The 18402-nt window shown below is 38.5% G+C and overlaps 1 protein-coding gene across 4 annotated transcripts in view; it reads right to left on the minus strand.

Moving 5' to 3' along the window:
- Nucleotides 1–8243: 8243 nt before the first annotated feature.
- Nucleotides 8244–18402, minus strand: part of map2k4a (mitogen-activated protein kinase kinase 4a) — a 187348-nt gene continuing 177189 nt past the window's right edge. For all 4 annotated transcript variants that reach the window (XM_043714457.2, XM_043714461.2, XM_043714460.2 and 1 more), the window contains 4 exons: nt 17822–17899; nt 17577–17725; nt 13952–13997; nt 8244–10651 (listed from right to left, as the gene is read on the minus strand). In XM_043714457.2, coding sequence (XP_043570392.1) covers nt 10538–10651; nt 13952–13997; nt 17577–17725; nt 17822–17899 — 387 coding nt within the window. In that variant the 3' untranslated portion in view covers nt 8244–10537. The remainder of the gene's footprint in view (nt 10652–13951; nt 13998–17576; nt 17726–17821; nt 17900–18402) is intronic.

Raw genomic sequence — 18402 nt, forward strand, 5'->3', positions numbered from 1 at the left:
CTCCAAACTCTTCCTATTCATATATCCATCCAGATGCCTTTTAAATATTGCAATTGTAGTAGCCTCCACCTCTGGCAGCTCATTCCATACACATACTACCCTGTGTGTGAAAACGTTGCCCTGTGGTCTCTTTTATATCTTTCTCCTCTCACCCTAAACCTATGGCCTCTAGTTCTGGACTCCCCGACTCCAAGGAAAAGACTTTGCCTATTATCCATGCCCATCATAATTTTGTAAACCTCTATAAGGTCACCCCTCAGCCTCTGACGCTCCAGGAAAAACAGCCCCAGTATGTTCAGCCTCTCCCTGTTGCTCAAATCCTCCAACCTTGGCAACATCCTTGTAAATCTTTTCTGAACCCTTTCAAGTTTCACATCTTTCCGATAGGAAGGAGACCAGAATTGCACGCAACATTCCAACAGTGGCTTAACCAATGTCCTGTACAGTCCCAATATGACCTCCCAACTCCTGTATTCAATACTCTGACCAATAAAGGAAAGCACACCAAATGCCTTCTTCACTATCCTATCCACCTGCTACTCCACTTTCAAGGAGCTATGAATCTGCACCCCAAGGTCTCTTTGTTCAGCAACACTCCCTCGGACTTTACCATTAAGTGTATAAGTCCTGCTAAGATTTGCTTTCCCAAAATGCAGCACCTCTCATTTATCTGAATTAAACTCCATCAGCCACTTCTCAGCCTATTGGCCCATCTGGTCAAGATCCTGTTGTAATTGAGGGTTGTAACCAAACCCTCAATTTCTTTCATCATCCAGCATTCCCTATACCTACCAGCCTTTCCTTTCACCCTAACAGGAATATACTTTCTCTGGACTCTCGTTATCTCATTTCTGAAGGCTTCCCATTTTCCAGCTGTCCCTTTACCTGCGAACATCTGCCCTCAATCAGCTTTCAAAGGTTCTTGCCTAATACCATCAAAATTGGCCTTTCTCCAATTTATAACTTCAGCTTTTACATGGGTTGGACCGAAGGGTCTGTTTCCATGCTGTACATCTCTATGACTCAGTGATTAGGAGTCAGTATAAAATGGTGAGGTCAAAGATGCTGGAAACAAGCTTGTGCATGAAGCAAGTCGAGGACTATTTTGTAGGTTTCTATTACAGAAGCTGAGTTTATAAACTAAATAAGGCTGTTTCGATTTTAATGACCTTTAGAAATATTCCAAAGAAACAGTGAATCATACAAGAAATACTAATTTTTCCTTGGAATTTATATCAGTGACTTAATACAGATCCCATTATCATTACTGAACTGTTAACACTGGATTGTAGAGAAACCACAGAGTGGAACACAAAGTTTGACAGTTTCTAGAATATGCCTGCATTTTATTTAAAATTGAATTCTTCCAAAAGCACATGCCTTGTGCATTACGCATATCGATGCAAAATTTAACTTGATGTGGTTTCAAGCAAAGGCAGAAATTAAGCTTTCATTTAAAAAAAAAAGTATTTTCAAGCTTGCAGTGCTGGCAGGATTGACCCTGCCAACATCACATGGAATCACTTCAAAGGCAAACACTGCAGTGCAACTGGGGTGTTACAGCACAGTGACATTTGAAGAAGGGAAAAAGATGTAATTCAAATTATTAAAAACAAAATTATTCAGGACAGAAAAAGATAATGACAAATAACCAAGTTGGACACTTTTTTGTCATCATTGAGGAATTACCAATCTTAATGCTGTGAAGAAGCAATATGTAAAAGCAAGATTGAAGCTGAACTTCCATGTTAATGTTTCTATTGATGTTAATTCTGATTTTTCATATCATGAACTCCAAAATGCTGCCAGGTCTCTGGGCCAACAAGGTCAGCCTCAGTCCCTATTTTGAGAATGTGCATTGTAATTTGTCAAAAAGCAAATAAAATATGCAGCATTCTTCCAGTCCACTGGGAAATCACATATCAATACACAAAAGAGACAACAATATAAAAATGACACCAAATGCACCCTAACAAACAAAGATCTAATTCATTAAATCAGCAGCTCACAACACCAATATTCATTATCACTGATGGATCAAATTGCATCAGGTAGATTGGGCTAGGAATGTTAAGGCAGTATTTCATGGACTCTTCAAACACCTTTTAATATTTCAGCACAAGATTTCAGATTCCAGTTGCCCAGAAATTTTAGGATCTGATCAACTCAAGATAGCCCCCAGTTTGCCAACAAGAACCAAAATCATAACTGGAAGCTGCTGATTTCTGTTTAGTCAATAGACAAACAAAATAAAGTGAATAGTTTTTTTGCTTTTTTTTTCAAATGCCATTTTAGAAACAAAAGGTTTGTATGCATATCTAATGGTCATGTCATAAATGTCATCTTTTCTAGCTAGGTCACAATTATTTTTCGTAAGGAATTGACTCTGTCTGCCAAATCTCAGATTCCTACAGTCTTTCTCTATTTAAGTAATATTCACCTCCTTTATTCTTCCTGCCAAAGTACATAAACTCACATTTTCCCACATTATATTCCATTTGTCAAGTTTTTGCTAACTCACTTAACCTTTGTCCCTCTGCAGACTCTGTCCTCCATACAACTTGTATTCCTATCTATTTTTGTTTCATTTACAAACTTGGCGATAATGCATTCAATTTCCTCATCCAAGCCATTAATATATATTAGAAATAATTGTGGCCCTAGCACTGATCCCTGAGGCACTCAACTTGTCACAGCAAATGCCATCCACACATCCCAATTTTGTCTGTTAGTTAGCCTGCCAGTACATCCACAATCCACTGGGTGTATCTTAACCTCTAAGATACTTCCCATCAGATCCAGTGTACTTAGTTGTCTTTAGCCTCATTACTTTCCCCCAGTACCTTTTCCCCATGGTGATAGCTACTATATTTATTTCTTACGAGGGCTCTGTGTGCATAAATTGTTGAATGTGGCAGAACCTATTCAGCACATAGGATCCTGAGCATCAACACAAAGAGAGATTATGGTGAACCCTTATAAAACACTGCTTCAGCATCAACTGAAACACTGCATCTTAGAAAGAACGCCAAGGTTAGTAGGTGTGGGAAAAATTTGAAAGTATGATTCCAGATAAGGAACTTCAGCTCCAAGAATACATTGGTGAAGCTGGGCAGTTTCATCTAAGGAAGACAGATATTTCATAGAGGGATTCATAATAATGAGGGATAGGTACAGCATACATAGAGAGAGATAGTTTTCCTTTGCAGGAGCGTTGAAAACCAGGGCAACAATTTATTGTCATTGGAAAAAGCAGCAATAGTAAGACAAGTGAATTTTTTTTTTTAAATACAGCAAATGGAGACAAAAACGTACAGCATGGAAACAGACCCTTCGGTCCAACTCATCCATGCCTATCAGATATCCCAACCCAATCTAGTCCTACCTGCCAGCACCTGGCCCATATCCCTCCAAACCCTTCCCTATTCATATACCCATCCAGATGCCTTTTAAACATTGCAACTGTACTAGCCTCCACCACTTCCTCTGGCAGCCCATTCCACAAATGATAAAGTTGCCCCTTAGGTCTCATGTCTATCCCCTCTCACCTTAAACCTATGCCATCTAGTTCTGGACTCCACCACCCCAGAAAAAATACCTTTTCCATTTACCCTATTCATGCCCCTCATGATTTTATAAACCTCCTCCAATGCTCCAGGGAAAACAGCCCCAGCCTATTCAACCTCTCCCTGTAGTTCAAATCCTCCAACTTTGGCAACATGCTTGTAAATCTTTTCTGAACCCTTCCAAATTTCACAACATCCTTCCAATAACAGGGAGACAAGAATTGCACTCAATATGCCAAAATTGAGAAAACCTGGAATGGTTTCACATGTGTAAGATTTTGGAGAGCAGCTTAACTAACATCTAGGCACAATTACAACTGCAGATATTTTTAATCAATCTGTTCATCGATGTTATGGGATACATATGGATCAGAGGGAGAGATACAATTCAGTTACCATTATAGACATAATTTACAAGAACTAGTCAAACTATTGCTAATTAGTTACAAGACTGATGGCAGGTACCAATATGTTTTATAGAATTTATTAAGTTTGGATTGGCTACATAGTGTTTTCCCAGTTCCTTGTTCAAAAGTGATTAGATTAGATTCACTACAGTGCGGAAACAGCCCCTTCAGCCCAACAAGTCCACACTGACCCTCTGAAGAGTAACCCACCCAGACCCATTTCCCGCTGATTATTGCGCCTAACACTGTGTACAATTTAGCAGGGTCAATTCACCTAACCACACATCTTTGGACTGAGAGGGGAAACTGGAGCACCTGGAGGAAACCTACGCAAACACAGGGCGAATGTGTAAACTCCACACAGTCACCTGAGGGTGGAATCGAACCCAGGATGCTGGTGCTGTGAGGAATCAAACCAGTGCCGCCCAATGGTCATCTTACTTTTATGACTTCCTGATTGATTATCATGTCAAAAAAAACAATGTGTAAAATCATCTCTTATGATTGCTTTCCCCTCTTAGCTTACCAAATCCATAGACTTTTACCAAAAACAAATCACCAATGATGTGATTTATGTATTTACTGCGTATATGTAGAGTCACCCCAACCAATGATTTAATATCATCTGTATGTCCCAACTGGAAAACAGCAAGATTAAAAACATATGTATTCCATTCACCCATAGGTCTATTTACATACAAGTTCCAAAGCTAAAAATATTTAAATCATGTAGCTATAGCCAGAGTAAAAACTTTTACCTCAAAACTTTTTCACTTTTGTTCAGAAAGGAGTACAGTCAATCTGAAGGTAACTCACCTGAGTGAGACCATGGACCAATGAATTTGATTTGAAGTGGAAACTTGATGTAAAGGGAGTAAAAGCTGTTTGGACATTTTGCAGTAAATCTTAAAGTTTATAGGGTGAAAGATGAGGACAAAAAGGTGCAGATCAAGAGACCTACCTGCAGTGAGACCAGTAATGGAGTGAAGTCATGAACCACAATGTGGTGAGTACAGGGAAGGCAGCTGATTGGTAAGATTTCTAGTTGTTACAGTCTTGTGTTAAAGTTCGAAACTTTTTTTCTTCAAAATTACTTAAGATTTATACTCGTGCTTTAAAAAGAATGCAAAGCACAAACATTACAGTAATTCATTAAATTAAATATAATAATGACAGGACAAGTGGTGTGTTGCTGTGACATTGTGCCACATTAGGAAACAGGCTAGTCACCTGAACACTTTGCTCCACCTGGAAGTCACATTACTCAGACCACATAATTCAGATTTAGGGAGAGTGTAACTGCAGGAATGGCAGGTACAAGTACCTGACCTGAAGCCTATGATGCTTGCCTGGTGCCTGGGTTAAGGACAAACTTGGGAGAAGGAGGGGAGGGATTCAATTGTCGTCTCTACATTTGTACTAAGTAGTAACAGGGCCAGTTAAGGAACAGGAGGACAAATCTCAGTTTTGATAGCAAAATATCTAATATGAATAATTGCTTTGCTTCAGTATTTATGTGGAAGATATTAGATGATATTATACAATAAAGATTAGAAATTATTTAATTACTGTTGAGAATAACATTGAACAAATGAATCAAACTGGATAAGATCCTGCCCCAGATGGACTGTAACCTTATATTTTGGACGAATCTAGAGATATCAGCAAAACTATTACAAAAAATTAATACTTTACAAGATGTAGTACCAGAGCACTATGCTCAATAGTTTTTTCTCGCCGCCTTTGGACAGGATATCATTATTATTCTGAACAACTACAATAATGGGCTAAATTTTGCACTTAGCAGTAGATACTGCAGTTTAGGAGAATGAAAGGCAATATCATGGACAAAAATTGGAATTTTTTGTTTGATGGTCTAGATAGCACCAGGTACTGATCCATGCTCTAAGCTCATCACTTCTATTCTTGATACTCCTTGCATTAAAGCAAACACACTTTAACTGATTCCTTGATTCTTTCCCAGGAAATTCCTTCCCATTGGCTGCGCTACCTCTTGCTAATGCCTCATCTCCATCCACTCTCACCACCGGTATATAGCTCAGGTTCCCACCCCCCTGCCATACTAGTTTAAACCCTCCTGAACAACTCGAGCAAACCTTCCACCCAGGACATTGGTCCCTTTCCCATTCAGGTGCAACCCGTCCTTCGTGTACAGGTTCCACCTTCCCCAGAAGGCATCCCAATTATCTACATACCTGAAGCGATGCTGAGAAGCTGCTCCCTTAAGCTAGACAGTCCAGAACTAAGAATCATAGTCTCAGGGGTCATTTAAAGACTGAGAATTAGAAATATTCTCAGTAATGTTGTGAACCTTTGCAATGCTCACCTCCAGTGGGCTGTTGACGAGCATACAAAAGACTGAGTGATAGATCTATTGCATCCAGATGATTGAGAAACATTCAAGTGATGGGGAAAGTGAAGATGATAGTAAAGTTTAGCTACAATCTTACTGAATGAGGCAGCATGCTCGAAAGGCCATGTGACCTACACCTGCTCCTTTTCCTATTTAAACTTTGGAGAGCATATTTGTCTAGTGCTCTGTACAAATGTGTTCACAATATGGCACAATGTTCTGCAACTTTACCCATTAAACGTCTTTGCATCCTTTAGATTTAGAAAGCATGCCAATGGTAGAAATATGCACAGAGGAATAAATGTCTCAAAAATAATTACTATACAGTTCAATCTTAGAAATAAGCCCGAGAACAATTGAGCAAATATGCTGTACATCCCTATGACTCTAAATAAGAAAATTTTAAATAATCCACAATGACTACATGCCAATTTTCTTCTAAAAATAACTATACCAACCAAGTTAGGCCCAAGTTGTATACAGAGGATGGTTGTTTATGGAGTTAAGAGACAACAGACATTCACATTGTCCTGAAGTGGATTGTGCTGTGCTGAGAGAATGTTAATAGCACAGATCTCTATGCAGACATACCCTGGGTTTTAAATTAATTTTGTACAATAGGGTACAGTGACAATGCAGCAGTAAGCAAAAGCAGAAAATTCTGGAAATATTCACCAAAAGATCTAGCAGTATCTGTGAAGTCAGAAACCGTTCATGCTTCAAATTGGGAACCATCAGTCTGGCAGCTGTCTGTTAACTTTTGTATTCAATTTATTTTGGGTTTTTAAAAACGATTTTGATTTGCCCCTTCTGGAGAATAATTGGGGGTGGGGTTGGGGGCATGTGTGCGATGGAAGGTTGAGCAGGCTCATTTGTAGCCTATTCAAACTGCAGCGTGAACAGGCCATCTGTGGTCAACAAATCCTGGAGGGGATTGCCAACTCTGCCAGAAGGTCTTTGTCTTGACATTAAGGAACAATCATGCATTTGCATGTCTCTAGCACCATCATATTTTTAACATTTTGCAATTATCTCAATTAATTGGATAATAGGTTAACCCTCCACTTCCTGTTCAGCTGTTGATACTTAACACAAAGTTTGACGCTTTTGATCACCTTCAAAGACCTGCTATTTGGCCTATCAACATTCCACTCTCACTATTTGTACCATCTTTTGACACTCTTAATTACCTGAAATTATCTTGCAATGATCTCTCTGCCTATAAATTCTGTGCCTGTACGCTTTCCTCCACTTCAGCTGAAGGAGCAATGCTTGGAAAGATTGTGATTTCAAATAAACCCGTTGAACTATAATCTGGTGTCATGTGACTTCATATGTAAAGAGAAACATGCTGGAAATACTCAAAAGGCCAGCTAACATCTAATAACATAAGACCTCATTTGTGGCCTGAAAGAAGCTACTCAAAAGATCTCTCAAGCTACATTTGTTCTCTCTAATATACAGGAGATTGCAATTTAAGCAGCAAAGTATTTCAGTGATTCATTTAGAAGTGTTTGGGTCATGTCAGCTGGGAATAGGAGAAATGAATTGGAAGATGTTACATCTCTTGTGCCGGATGCATATCACATATAAGGCATTCCATGCAGTCACACCAAGTACAAAGTATGTCCTTATCACAATGGCCAGGTGCAATGGTTTACAGTTCTTTGTTCAAAGGAATCAGCATACAGTCAGCTAAATAGCAGTTGTTTGAAAAGGCAATCATGATATGTGCTGGCAGAGAAATATTTAATCCAATTGTGAATTATTTTATTATTGACATATCAATTTTAAAATTGAAGGTTTTTGCAGATGCATCAGCTACAAGCTACTGATGACTGACTGAAGACAAAACACAAGTCTGGTATTTTAAAAGAGAACATATCAAGTTATGCATTTTTCCAGTATTTCAATTTGGAGTTTATTTTTGCAATTGTGTGTTTCAGATCTTACAAAACAAGAACAAGGTCACAGTCACGTTCTAGTTTTATTACAACTGACCTGCAGGCAAGAGTATAGAACTATTACATGAACACTTAAGATTCCATTTATAATGTTTTAAATATAGGAAGAAGTCAAACCAGTATACAGGATAAGAAATATCCATGAGCTCTGTAAAATAATGCAATGGTGATGATACTCAGCGAGCTCCATTTTCACAGACAAGTAAGGCATTATCCCTGCACATCAGCTTTGATAATTTTTATACATTTTCTATGGTACAGGAAAGAAAAATTAACCGAAGTTCACAATGTACAGTTCTTATTCTATTTTCACAGTTTGTGACCATTATACACCTTTTTTTTAAAGATACACTGTAATATATTCCTCACCCTTAATAGATTATAATCTAAGATTAATATAGGAATAAACTGCCAATTTTTACAGGCATTCCACTCAAAAAGTTTGAAGTAAAGTCCCTTGACATTCACATCAAGTTCACTTCTTCACCAGTAGAATTGAACACATTAATGAACTGCCAAGCAAGGCTGGTGGTGGGTCATAAGGAATTTTTGGTGGGGTTGGCAGATGGGCTTGTGTGTTTAGTCATGAAAGCAGACAAGAGGAACAAAAATTCTGCATAATTTTATAACTTTAGTGACTTACTGATCTACAGTGGACATACTTACTGGATATACTTGTCTGTTACAAAAACGTACAAGAAACTATCACACCCCTCAAAAAAAAACCCAGCACACTCTCTAGACACTGTATGAAAAATAGAATCTCTCAAAGAATCCTCTTTGTGTAGCACAAGTCCTGGATCATGTGTAGCTAAAATTAAAACCATCCTGTAGCTACCTCAAGCAACAGAATTCTTCCAGACATTTAGCACCCCTGGAGCAGGGAAGTCACAGTGGTGTCGCATTAATCAGAAGACTCTGCACCTAGCATCTGGACTTGGCAATTTGTTCCTCTTACCGTTAAACAATTTTCCTCAGTAGACAAGTACAACCAATAATTAAACCAAACTAGTAGGCAATTGGTGTTATCACACCACTGTTAAACCTGGAGAACTTCAAGGTTTACAGCAGTCACAGGTATACATTAATTTTTGCATAAATAATTTCTGATTAAAAAATAGCACATTGAACCACAATATGAGCTGTCGGTGGGAAACATTTAAGAACATCACTGCCAGGTGCTTACTGCATAATCCATATATAGCCTGCTTTTGTGTAAGATCCTAAGACATCAATGTGCACATTTACAGACTGATCAACAAACAGGAAAACATTCGTTGCTTCAACACAAGCTTATTTTTTTCCAGCATGCTTTACTCTTCGAGCATTCCGCCCAAAGTTACACCATAGTTCAGTCTTCTTTTCTGTAGATTTCAATAGACAATATTAAAACACTTTCTTCAGGTGCCTAGGCTATTTTTCCCAATAGTTACAAAGATATTGTACAGTGAATGACATTCAAGTCATATAAAAGTTCTGTTTCAGGGGAAAAACCTTTTTGCAGCAAATCTTTCCTGTATTAATTTTGCTTTCTTTGCAATTCTCAGTCCACACACTTTTTTTTGGTGAATGACATAGTGTTCAGTTATGCCTTTATTTAAAAATCATTTCAACTTTATTAACAGTAAAATACAGATTCTCTTTTCCTCCATGATAGACACTAACTATAAAGCAACAGAATTAAAATCAGCAAATCTATTGCACTTTGTGAAGCAAAATTCCTCAAGGTGCTTGAGACTGCACTGGAGTAACTTTTCCTGTTCGTGTACAAATTCCCTTTTGTTGAAGACAAAGCAGATATTTTGGAGTCTTGAGGGATCTGCTAAAAATATTCTATGCAATGGCGGGAACAGCTAGTCCGAGCCTTAGTCTTCCCAGTATTGTATCGAAATGTCTCCAGCTTCAAACTGTTCCCACCAGCAGCTGCATAATATCCCACCAAGATCCAGATTGAAATGAGCACACTGGCAGCCTCCATATCTTTCACCCGAAAAGGCAATAACACTCTCTGATCCACATAAACTCTCTTGATGACTTGGGTACAATGAGAAGGATGCTTTTCGAATGGACAATTGTGGGCAGACACGGATAAAATGGAACACCAATTTTTATTGCACAGTCTGTTTGAGCAAGTTAAAAATAGAAACACTGCAATGTGTCATAAAACAAATCTTTACACCTTGATTTCTTTCAGCCAATTTTAAGGCTGTCTTTTCAGCAGCAGAATCAATCGACATACATTGGGGAAACGGGGGTTGGGGGCATTTGATCCAAGATTCTGCAAACGTAACTTGCAACGTCCACCCTGCGCTCTTCATACATCAAGATGAAAGGATGTTTCTGAGTAAATGAAAAAATTGCATGTTTCACTTAGGTACATAACTCTTCTCAAAAACATCCATCACATACAGGAGTCAGTCTTTTAGCAAGAGTCAATTACTAGTATTATATAACACTAATCCAATGCTAACACTTCTACTGCAGTTTACAAAAAATCACATTCATCATTTAACAGAAAAATTCATGCATTGACAATGTGAAAAGGGAGCTTGGGCTTTCAGCAGCACTGACCATGAGCTTTTCCTGGGTATGCTCAGTCAGATGAGGAGACTTACAACGGTATAACTTTAAACAAGGTATAGAAGAACTTAACCTGAGAACATTCAGGTAATCATAGAACAATAAAGCACAGATGACCACTTGGCTCCATGTCAGGTCTTTGAAAGCTAACAATTTAGCCCCTTTGCCATGGCTTTCCCCATAGCCCTGCAAATTAGAGTCACAATTTTTTTTACAGCAGTGAACAAATCTGCTCAGCTCAGCCTGTCCGTGCTGGTCATCAAGCATCCAACAATTCTAATCCCATTTTCCAGCCATAGACTTGTATGCTATGGTATTGTAAGTGGTTATCTAAATACAACCTAAATGTCTGCGGGTTTGCACCTCTATCATCCTTTTAGGCAGTGAGTTCCCTCTGGGTATAAAGAAAACTTCAAACTCCCTCTAAACCTCCTGCTCTCTGGTTACTGACCCTCTACAAGTCGCAATAGTTTTTTTTATTCAACTCATCCATGGTATGTTGGTATCACTGGCCAGGTCAGCATTTGTTGCCCAACTCTAGCTGCCCAGATCATCATTAAGACTCAATTCCCAGATGTTTATTGATTTGAAATTCCACCATCCACCCTGGTAGGACTTGAGCCTGCACCCAAAGAACATGTTTTGGGTTTTTGGATTAACATTCTAGTGATAATACCATTAGGCCATTGCCTCCCTTCATTTCAATGATATATGTATCTACCATTTCTATGCCCCATTCAACCCCACCAAATATTTATTCAGTGGCCTTATGAAAATTACTGAATCTAATTACATCACCATTTCACGCAGTGCATTCAGTTCAAAACTATTTGCATTTTTGCCAGTTCCTTAAAGCCGTTTCCTTTGATTAGCTTCTGCCACTGGAAATAGTCTTTCCTTAATTATTCGATCAAAACTATTCACAGTTCAAACATTCAAATCAAATCTCTTAACCACCTTCACTTGGATGAGAAGTACTCCAGTTTTGCTAGTGTCTCATCCCTGGTACCATTCTAGCAAATGTTCTCTGCACTTCTTCAATGGCCTTGATAATCTTCCTAGATTTGGACTCAATATTCCAGATGAGGCATAACAATGATTTACAACAATTTTTGTACTGAACATAAAGCTAAGGATTCCACATATAATTTTCTTCAAAAAAAAACCTGCAACCTTAATGGCCCCTGCCAAATAGGTGTATAAATACAACACAGTTTGGTTTCATCTTCCCTAAAGATTCACTATGTGGTTTGTGACACTCTGCTTCCATCCAAAACACATAATTTAACAAGTTTACACATGAAATTTAATCTGCTGTATGTCTGCCCATTTCAAAAGTCTCTATATTACCTTCCTTACTCTTTACATTTGCATTTATGACCTATAAACCCAGACCTAATTCAAAAATATAGGTTACAAATAGCAGTGGTCTTGGGACCAACCGTTGTGGTGACACCAGAGTATGCCCTTTCACACCAAAAGACACATTTACCATTACCTAGTTCCAATTCTCGGTTGCCATTTTAATCTTGCTAGCCAGCCGAGTATATGGAACACCTTTGAATATCCTGTGAAAGGCCACATGCACAATATTCACTATACTACCTCCAACTTCCTCCATTCACTGACAAATGACAAGTTCAATCACAACCAGGTTATTTCAAGACACCTCAAATTTAGGATGTCCTCAATGTTAGAATGAAGACTATTCAACAAAGCAAGAACATAGAAAAGGTAGAAACTTTTAGCTCAATCAGCAACTGTTTGGTGTGCATGCCCAGAACAAATAAATGTCAATAGGTCACAATATTGCTACTTCATTTGTTTCATTTATCCAACATCAAAAATTTTGCTTTCTCTTTTATCACTGCACTAAGAATTGCAATCAGGGAGCAGGAGTTATTACAGAATCAAGGATTTATCATACAGCAATCAGAAACAGTCAACAATCTATCGGTATATATGCAAAGGAGAGAGGACCTTTTTCTGTATTTACAACTGATCAGGTTAGGATTTTACTTTAGAACCAGGAAAGAAGAGAAGTAGTTGGGAGATGATGTTAGACTTTGAGAAGGTAGCTGGCATTGCTGCATTGTCACTACTTGATCAGATGTGTTTGACTGGTTCATGTGCAAATTTTCAGTCCCATGCCAGATACAAGTTTTGCTGTTGTGGCTAAAATATCAAGAACAATACTTATCTCCGTGGTAAAGGTAGCTCATATTCTGATTACCCAGTTACTGCAAAAAAGTGATTTCCAGAAGAAATCTGCCTTTGAAGTGCTTGAACAAATGTACCAGTATGGGATTACCCTTTGTTGCTTTGACTATTTTGGAGAGGTATTTAGGAGCTTTTATCAACTATATTGAGAGATCTTGGATTCCAAACATGCCTCTACCTCTTCAATAAATGTGTTGGTCACCCGGTGCTATATTCTTTTTATATGCCCTGGTGTAAAACATTATTTCATCACACACTTGTGAAGCACTTTGGTAAAGTTAAACACATTGTTAGTGACTTAATTGGAGAGTTTTCAAAATCATCTCCTTTGGTTAATGTGGTCAAACAGCATGGTACGGCAGCATTATTGGATTGAGTAAAAGAATATGATAGTCATGCACATGGTTTCTGATGTGCAAAAAATTGACTTTTGTTGCATACTACCCTATTTATGTAATAGCACTGCAAACTTTCTTTCAGAGGACTTCCAAATGTTGACTTTCTCTTCATATGGATTGAGAATAGGACTAAGTTTAGCAGACAATTGCATATGGTTACATTTTTTAGCAACCTTAAAGCTACAAGATTACAAGGCAAAACAAAAATTCTGTACTACAAACTGCAATTTGACAAAGTGGGTGGTCTTTATTTCATATAAATGCTAAATGAGCTATTCACATATCACCATGATGGCTAATCATTTACTATTTTGAGAATAAGGTATGTATTGAAACTAAAAGATGCAATATGTATTTGATATAAGCCATTGGCTCCCACACTAAATAGAATGGAAATTTAGGAATTGAGCAGAAGTCGCTATATAAAACAATTTAAACTCACCAGAAGCTCTTTATACTTTGGCCTTTTGGACTCATCCTTTGTAAGGCTAGAAGAGAAACAAAATATTACATACAGTAATACAGACATAAGCTGTATAGTATACTCCATTGATGTCAAATCAAAATTTGGTTACCCAACATGTATTATTGACCATTCATGGAGATCACTACATCCTCTCCCAATTACATCCATCCGCACTTCCAAATTCCTTCTGAAGATTCCAACTTTGAAATATACAGATGTCAAAGACCTTATATTGCAGCTTGTCTGATGACCCTTCAAGACGGACCTTGAGATATTACTGGCATATTATTTCACATGCAAGTTATGGGGTAAAGGCAAAAGAATGGCACCAAATCATAATGCTCATTTAGAGAGCAAAATTGATACGTCAAATAAAGAAAGTAGGAAGGAGCTCAAACAGAGTTAGGAGGACTAAAAGAGGCTATGGAATGTCCTTGGCCAGCAGGGGGTAAGAAGAATCCCAAGGCATTTTATACATTTGTTAGGAGCAAGAGGATGCTGGGAAAAGAGTAAGTACACTCAAGGGTTAAGGGAAAGGTGTGTGAATACTCTCAGGCATGTTAACATAATGGGGGAGGAAGCGGCGTGTGTCTTGAAATACATTTAAAGTAGACAAGTTGTAGGGCTAGTTTGGATCTATCCCAAGATACTGAGAGAGGCAAGAAAGGAAATAGCTGGGGCCTTAACAGATATCTTTGCCTCCTCTTTGGCCTCTGAATGACTAATGTTATTCCTTTAAGATGGGAAACAGAGATAATCCAGGTAATTACAAGCCGGTGAGCCTGATGCCAGCAGTAGGGAAGTCTTTAGAGAAGATACTGAGAGACAGTATTTAATCACAATTGGAAGCAAATGCACTTCATGATAGGCAGCATGTGTTTGTGCAGGGAAGGCCATCTCTCACCAACTTCATTGAGGTTTATGAAGAGATGACAAGAATGATTGAAAGGCAGTGGATATTGTCGACATACAGTCATAGTGACGTACAACACTGAAACAGACCCTTTGGTCCAACTCTTCCATGCTGACCAGTATCCTAAGTTAATCTAGTCCCATTTGCCAGCATTTGGCCAATATCTCTCTAAGCACTTCCTATTTATATACTCATCCAGACGCCTTTTAAATATTGTAATTGTGTCAACCTCCACCACTTCCTGGCATTCAATCCTTACACACACCACCCTCTGCATGAAAAAAGTTGCCCCTTTTAAATCTTTCCCCCTCACCTTAAACATATGCCCTCTAGTTTTGGACTCCCCTATCCTGGAGGAAAAGACCTTGACTAGTCACCATATTCAAAAGGAATTTAACAACATATTTTATGGCAGGGTGGTACAGAAGTTACAGTCTCATGGGATCTGGGGTGAGCTGGCTAGATGGGTACAAAACTAACTTGCTCATAGTTGGAGGGGTGCTTTTCAGATTGGAGATCAGTAACTAGGGTGTTACACCAGGATCAGAAGGACAAGAATGGCCAGTGTATGGGGAGGTTTATTATTGTAAGACACCCACCAACTGACTTTGTTTTAGTTCCCTCCTTCATTGTCAGAACCTTGGAACTTCCTGCCTGACAGCATTGTGGGAGCAGTTCCATCATGTCACAGTGCAGTTCAAGCAGCCTAACCATCACAAAACCAGCTTTCTATCCATTGACTCCATATATACTTCCCACCTTGCCTTGGGAAATCAACTAACACAAGGTCCCTCCCAACCCCAGTTATATCCTCTTCCATGCTATGTCACTGTCTACGGACTGTTGCACCTGCCTTCCATCTGGAAGGATAGCCTATTTAGCCAGCCCTGGAGCATTCACAGTTTGAAGCTGTTATCACTCCCTCGCTCACCATTAACAGCTGACCAGCTGCACTGCTCAATGGCTGGTATTACTTTCATGAGCATTGCTTTCACTCCTGGCCTATCCTTGTAGCATATGCCACTGCTCCAGGCCTTCACCCACATTCCTGGATTCTCAGGCAGACTCCTCTGACATGTGGAACTATAGCCTATGTAATACCTTATGCACCCATACAATTGGTGTAATGTGATTATGAACAGACCGTTGTGACATCAACTATACATGCACAAATTCATGCTTAAGGACTTCTATTGCTGAACAGTCATGTGTGCATGCACAGGCTACAATTTTGATGCCGATTTTTGAGTTTGTGCCAATTATTCCATTCTATTACTGGTAAATGAATCCCAAACCTCAAACCTTGACAGACCACCAGGTGGCAGCAAAATCTAATACAGGTTCATTCTTCAGAGTTCAGGGCTGGTTTAAGACAATAAACAGCAAAACTGGAACATAAAAATATCAATGGCTGCATTGAACACATGCAAACTGCTTGCAAAAAGAAATCTTAAGATCTTCACTTAAAAAATACTGAATCATTTTAATGGCAAAGCTAACATGTACTTTACAGCTGACCTCTATCTTTCCTAGTTCTGAATCTGCAGAACAGATTTTCATTTGCCTAAAGTGTTTAATTTTAAGAACACACAAAACAGGTGCAGAAATAGATCCAATTCTTCCATTAAGATAGATCATTGCTTGTTGGAACCTTATTTCTGGAGCATTATATCTCTCCCCTAGAATTCTTGTAGGTCAAAAATCTCTAAATGAGCTGTATACCTCAGGATTCATGCAACAATCTTGCTCGTATCTTTTTAAACAAACATTTTGAAAATACATAGCAAATTGAAATTCCTAAGTATCGTGTAAATACAAAATTTAAATTAAACAGCATTACAGAAAGCTCTCATCATGTTCGACCAGAAAGCAAATGTTGCCAAAAACATTATTTTCAGTAATTCATGATATTTATAAAATTGAAGTTATGCCAGAGGCTAAGATGGCAGTTTTCTTACCTCACGGTTGCAATAAACAAATCAAAATGGTTAATGCTCCTACATAGTGCAACAGAGAGATATTGTTAAACGAAATGCTTAGAAACGGATACTGGTAATTTGAAAATGAAGTGGAAATAAGTTGGGTCCAGAGGACTGACAGGGCAAGGAAAGCAGAGGGTGGGATTAGTAAAGTGCAGTTTTTTAAGTTTTACTTGTACAGGCTCGGATCGGAGTATAACCTTAATGTCTGATCAACTTTATTCCATTTGAGTATTTACTTCAATTTAAACAGGTGGGTTAAATGGCTAGCCCAGTACAGGATGACATTACTATTTAAATGCACGTACAAAAATCTGAAAAAAAGATATTCCACATCCTGCTAACTTCATAGCAGAACGGCAAAAGCTCCTTTCTTGGTTTAAAAACTTTTCGTGCTTTCAGAAGTCAAAGGCAATACTATTATCCATAAGGTGTGAATAATGAAGCAGAGATACGATGGGAAACTGGTGACGGCCATGTACAAGTATTGGTGGCCTGAACCGTGGAGCTGCTGGATGGATGGTACTGAAAAGACATGGCCACACAACATCTGCAATAACCACACACCAACAATGGAGAACCTTGGTAGCCTGTCTGATAAATATACAAGTGTAAACAGTGACAGGAAAGTGTAGAAAGTACTCAAATAAGAAGGTACTTGGTGAATGAAACATCTTATTTGCAATTAACTAATCTGCTTCATTCTTACCACAAGTTAACAAAGTTGATGAAGCTGGGAGAAAATGCTCTTTCTTCAGAGTTGCAAAGCTGTGGGGGATCTCCTTTTACTACCTGGGTTAGTTGATCAAATACACTGTTCCATTTTGGATAAGGGAATCGTCCAGTGGCTAGTTCATACTAGAAAACAGTAAAAAATTGAAGTTACTACAGACTTCATTTTCAGCACACTGATTTAACTTAACCTCTTACAGTGCTAACAGGCATATTACTTACTAATGTGATTCCCAAACTCCAAACATCTGATCGGACATCGTAGCCTTGTCTTGAAGCACTTGGATCTATTCTTTCAGGCTTTTTTGAGGGTTTGGGGGGGGGGGGGGGGGTGAGAGAGAGAGAGAGGGGGAAGGTGAGCGGTTGCAGAATTGGAGGAGAGAAAAAGGAGAGAGAAACATTTATTGATGTTAATTGTTCAAATTACTTTCTCCCATTAGAAAATACATCTTGCCCAATTTCTTAAGAAATATAACTGCATTCTTCAGGATAACAGACTGGATAATTTACTCTGAATTGCATACAACTGTTGGGGTTGTCTTTTCCTTTGGTTTTGTTTTCTCACCCAGAGGAGAGCACCATGCCTTCAGCTAGGCCATTATGGGAATGACTCAAATCAAAAACTCTGCAGATAAAGACAAACCCGAAGCTTGTTGGTACAGAAAATCGAATGGATTGTGCAAAAGCATTACCAGAATTTGTGATACGCTTGATTATACTGTATCTCATTTCATAGCTCAAAAGATATTTGGTTTTACGGCTCATGGACATTACAATGTTGCAAATGTAGTCTAGACAACTTA

Source organism: Chiloscyllium plagiosum, unplaced genomic scaffold (genome assembly GCF_037043375.1).
Source record: "Chiloscyllium plagiosum isolate Xiang-an unplaced genomic scaffold, Cpla_swu_hap1 HiC_scaffold_25, whole genome shotgun sequence".
Classification (NCBI taxonomy): Eukaryota; Metazoa; Chordata; class Chondrichthyes; order Orectolobiformes; family Hemiscylliidae; genus Chiloscyllium; species Chiloscyllium plagiosum.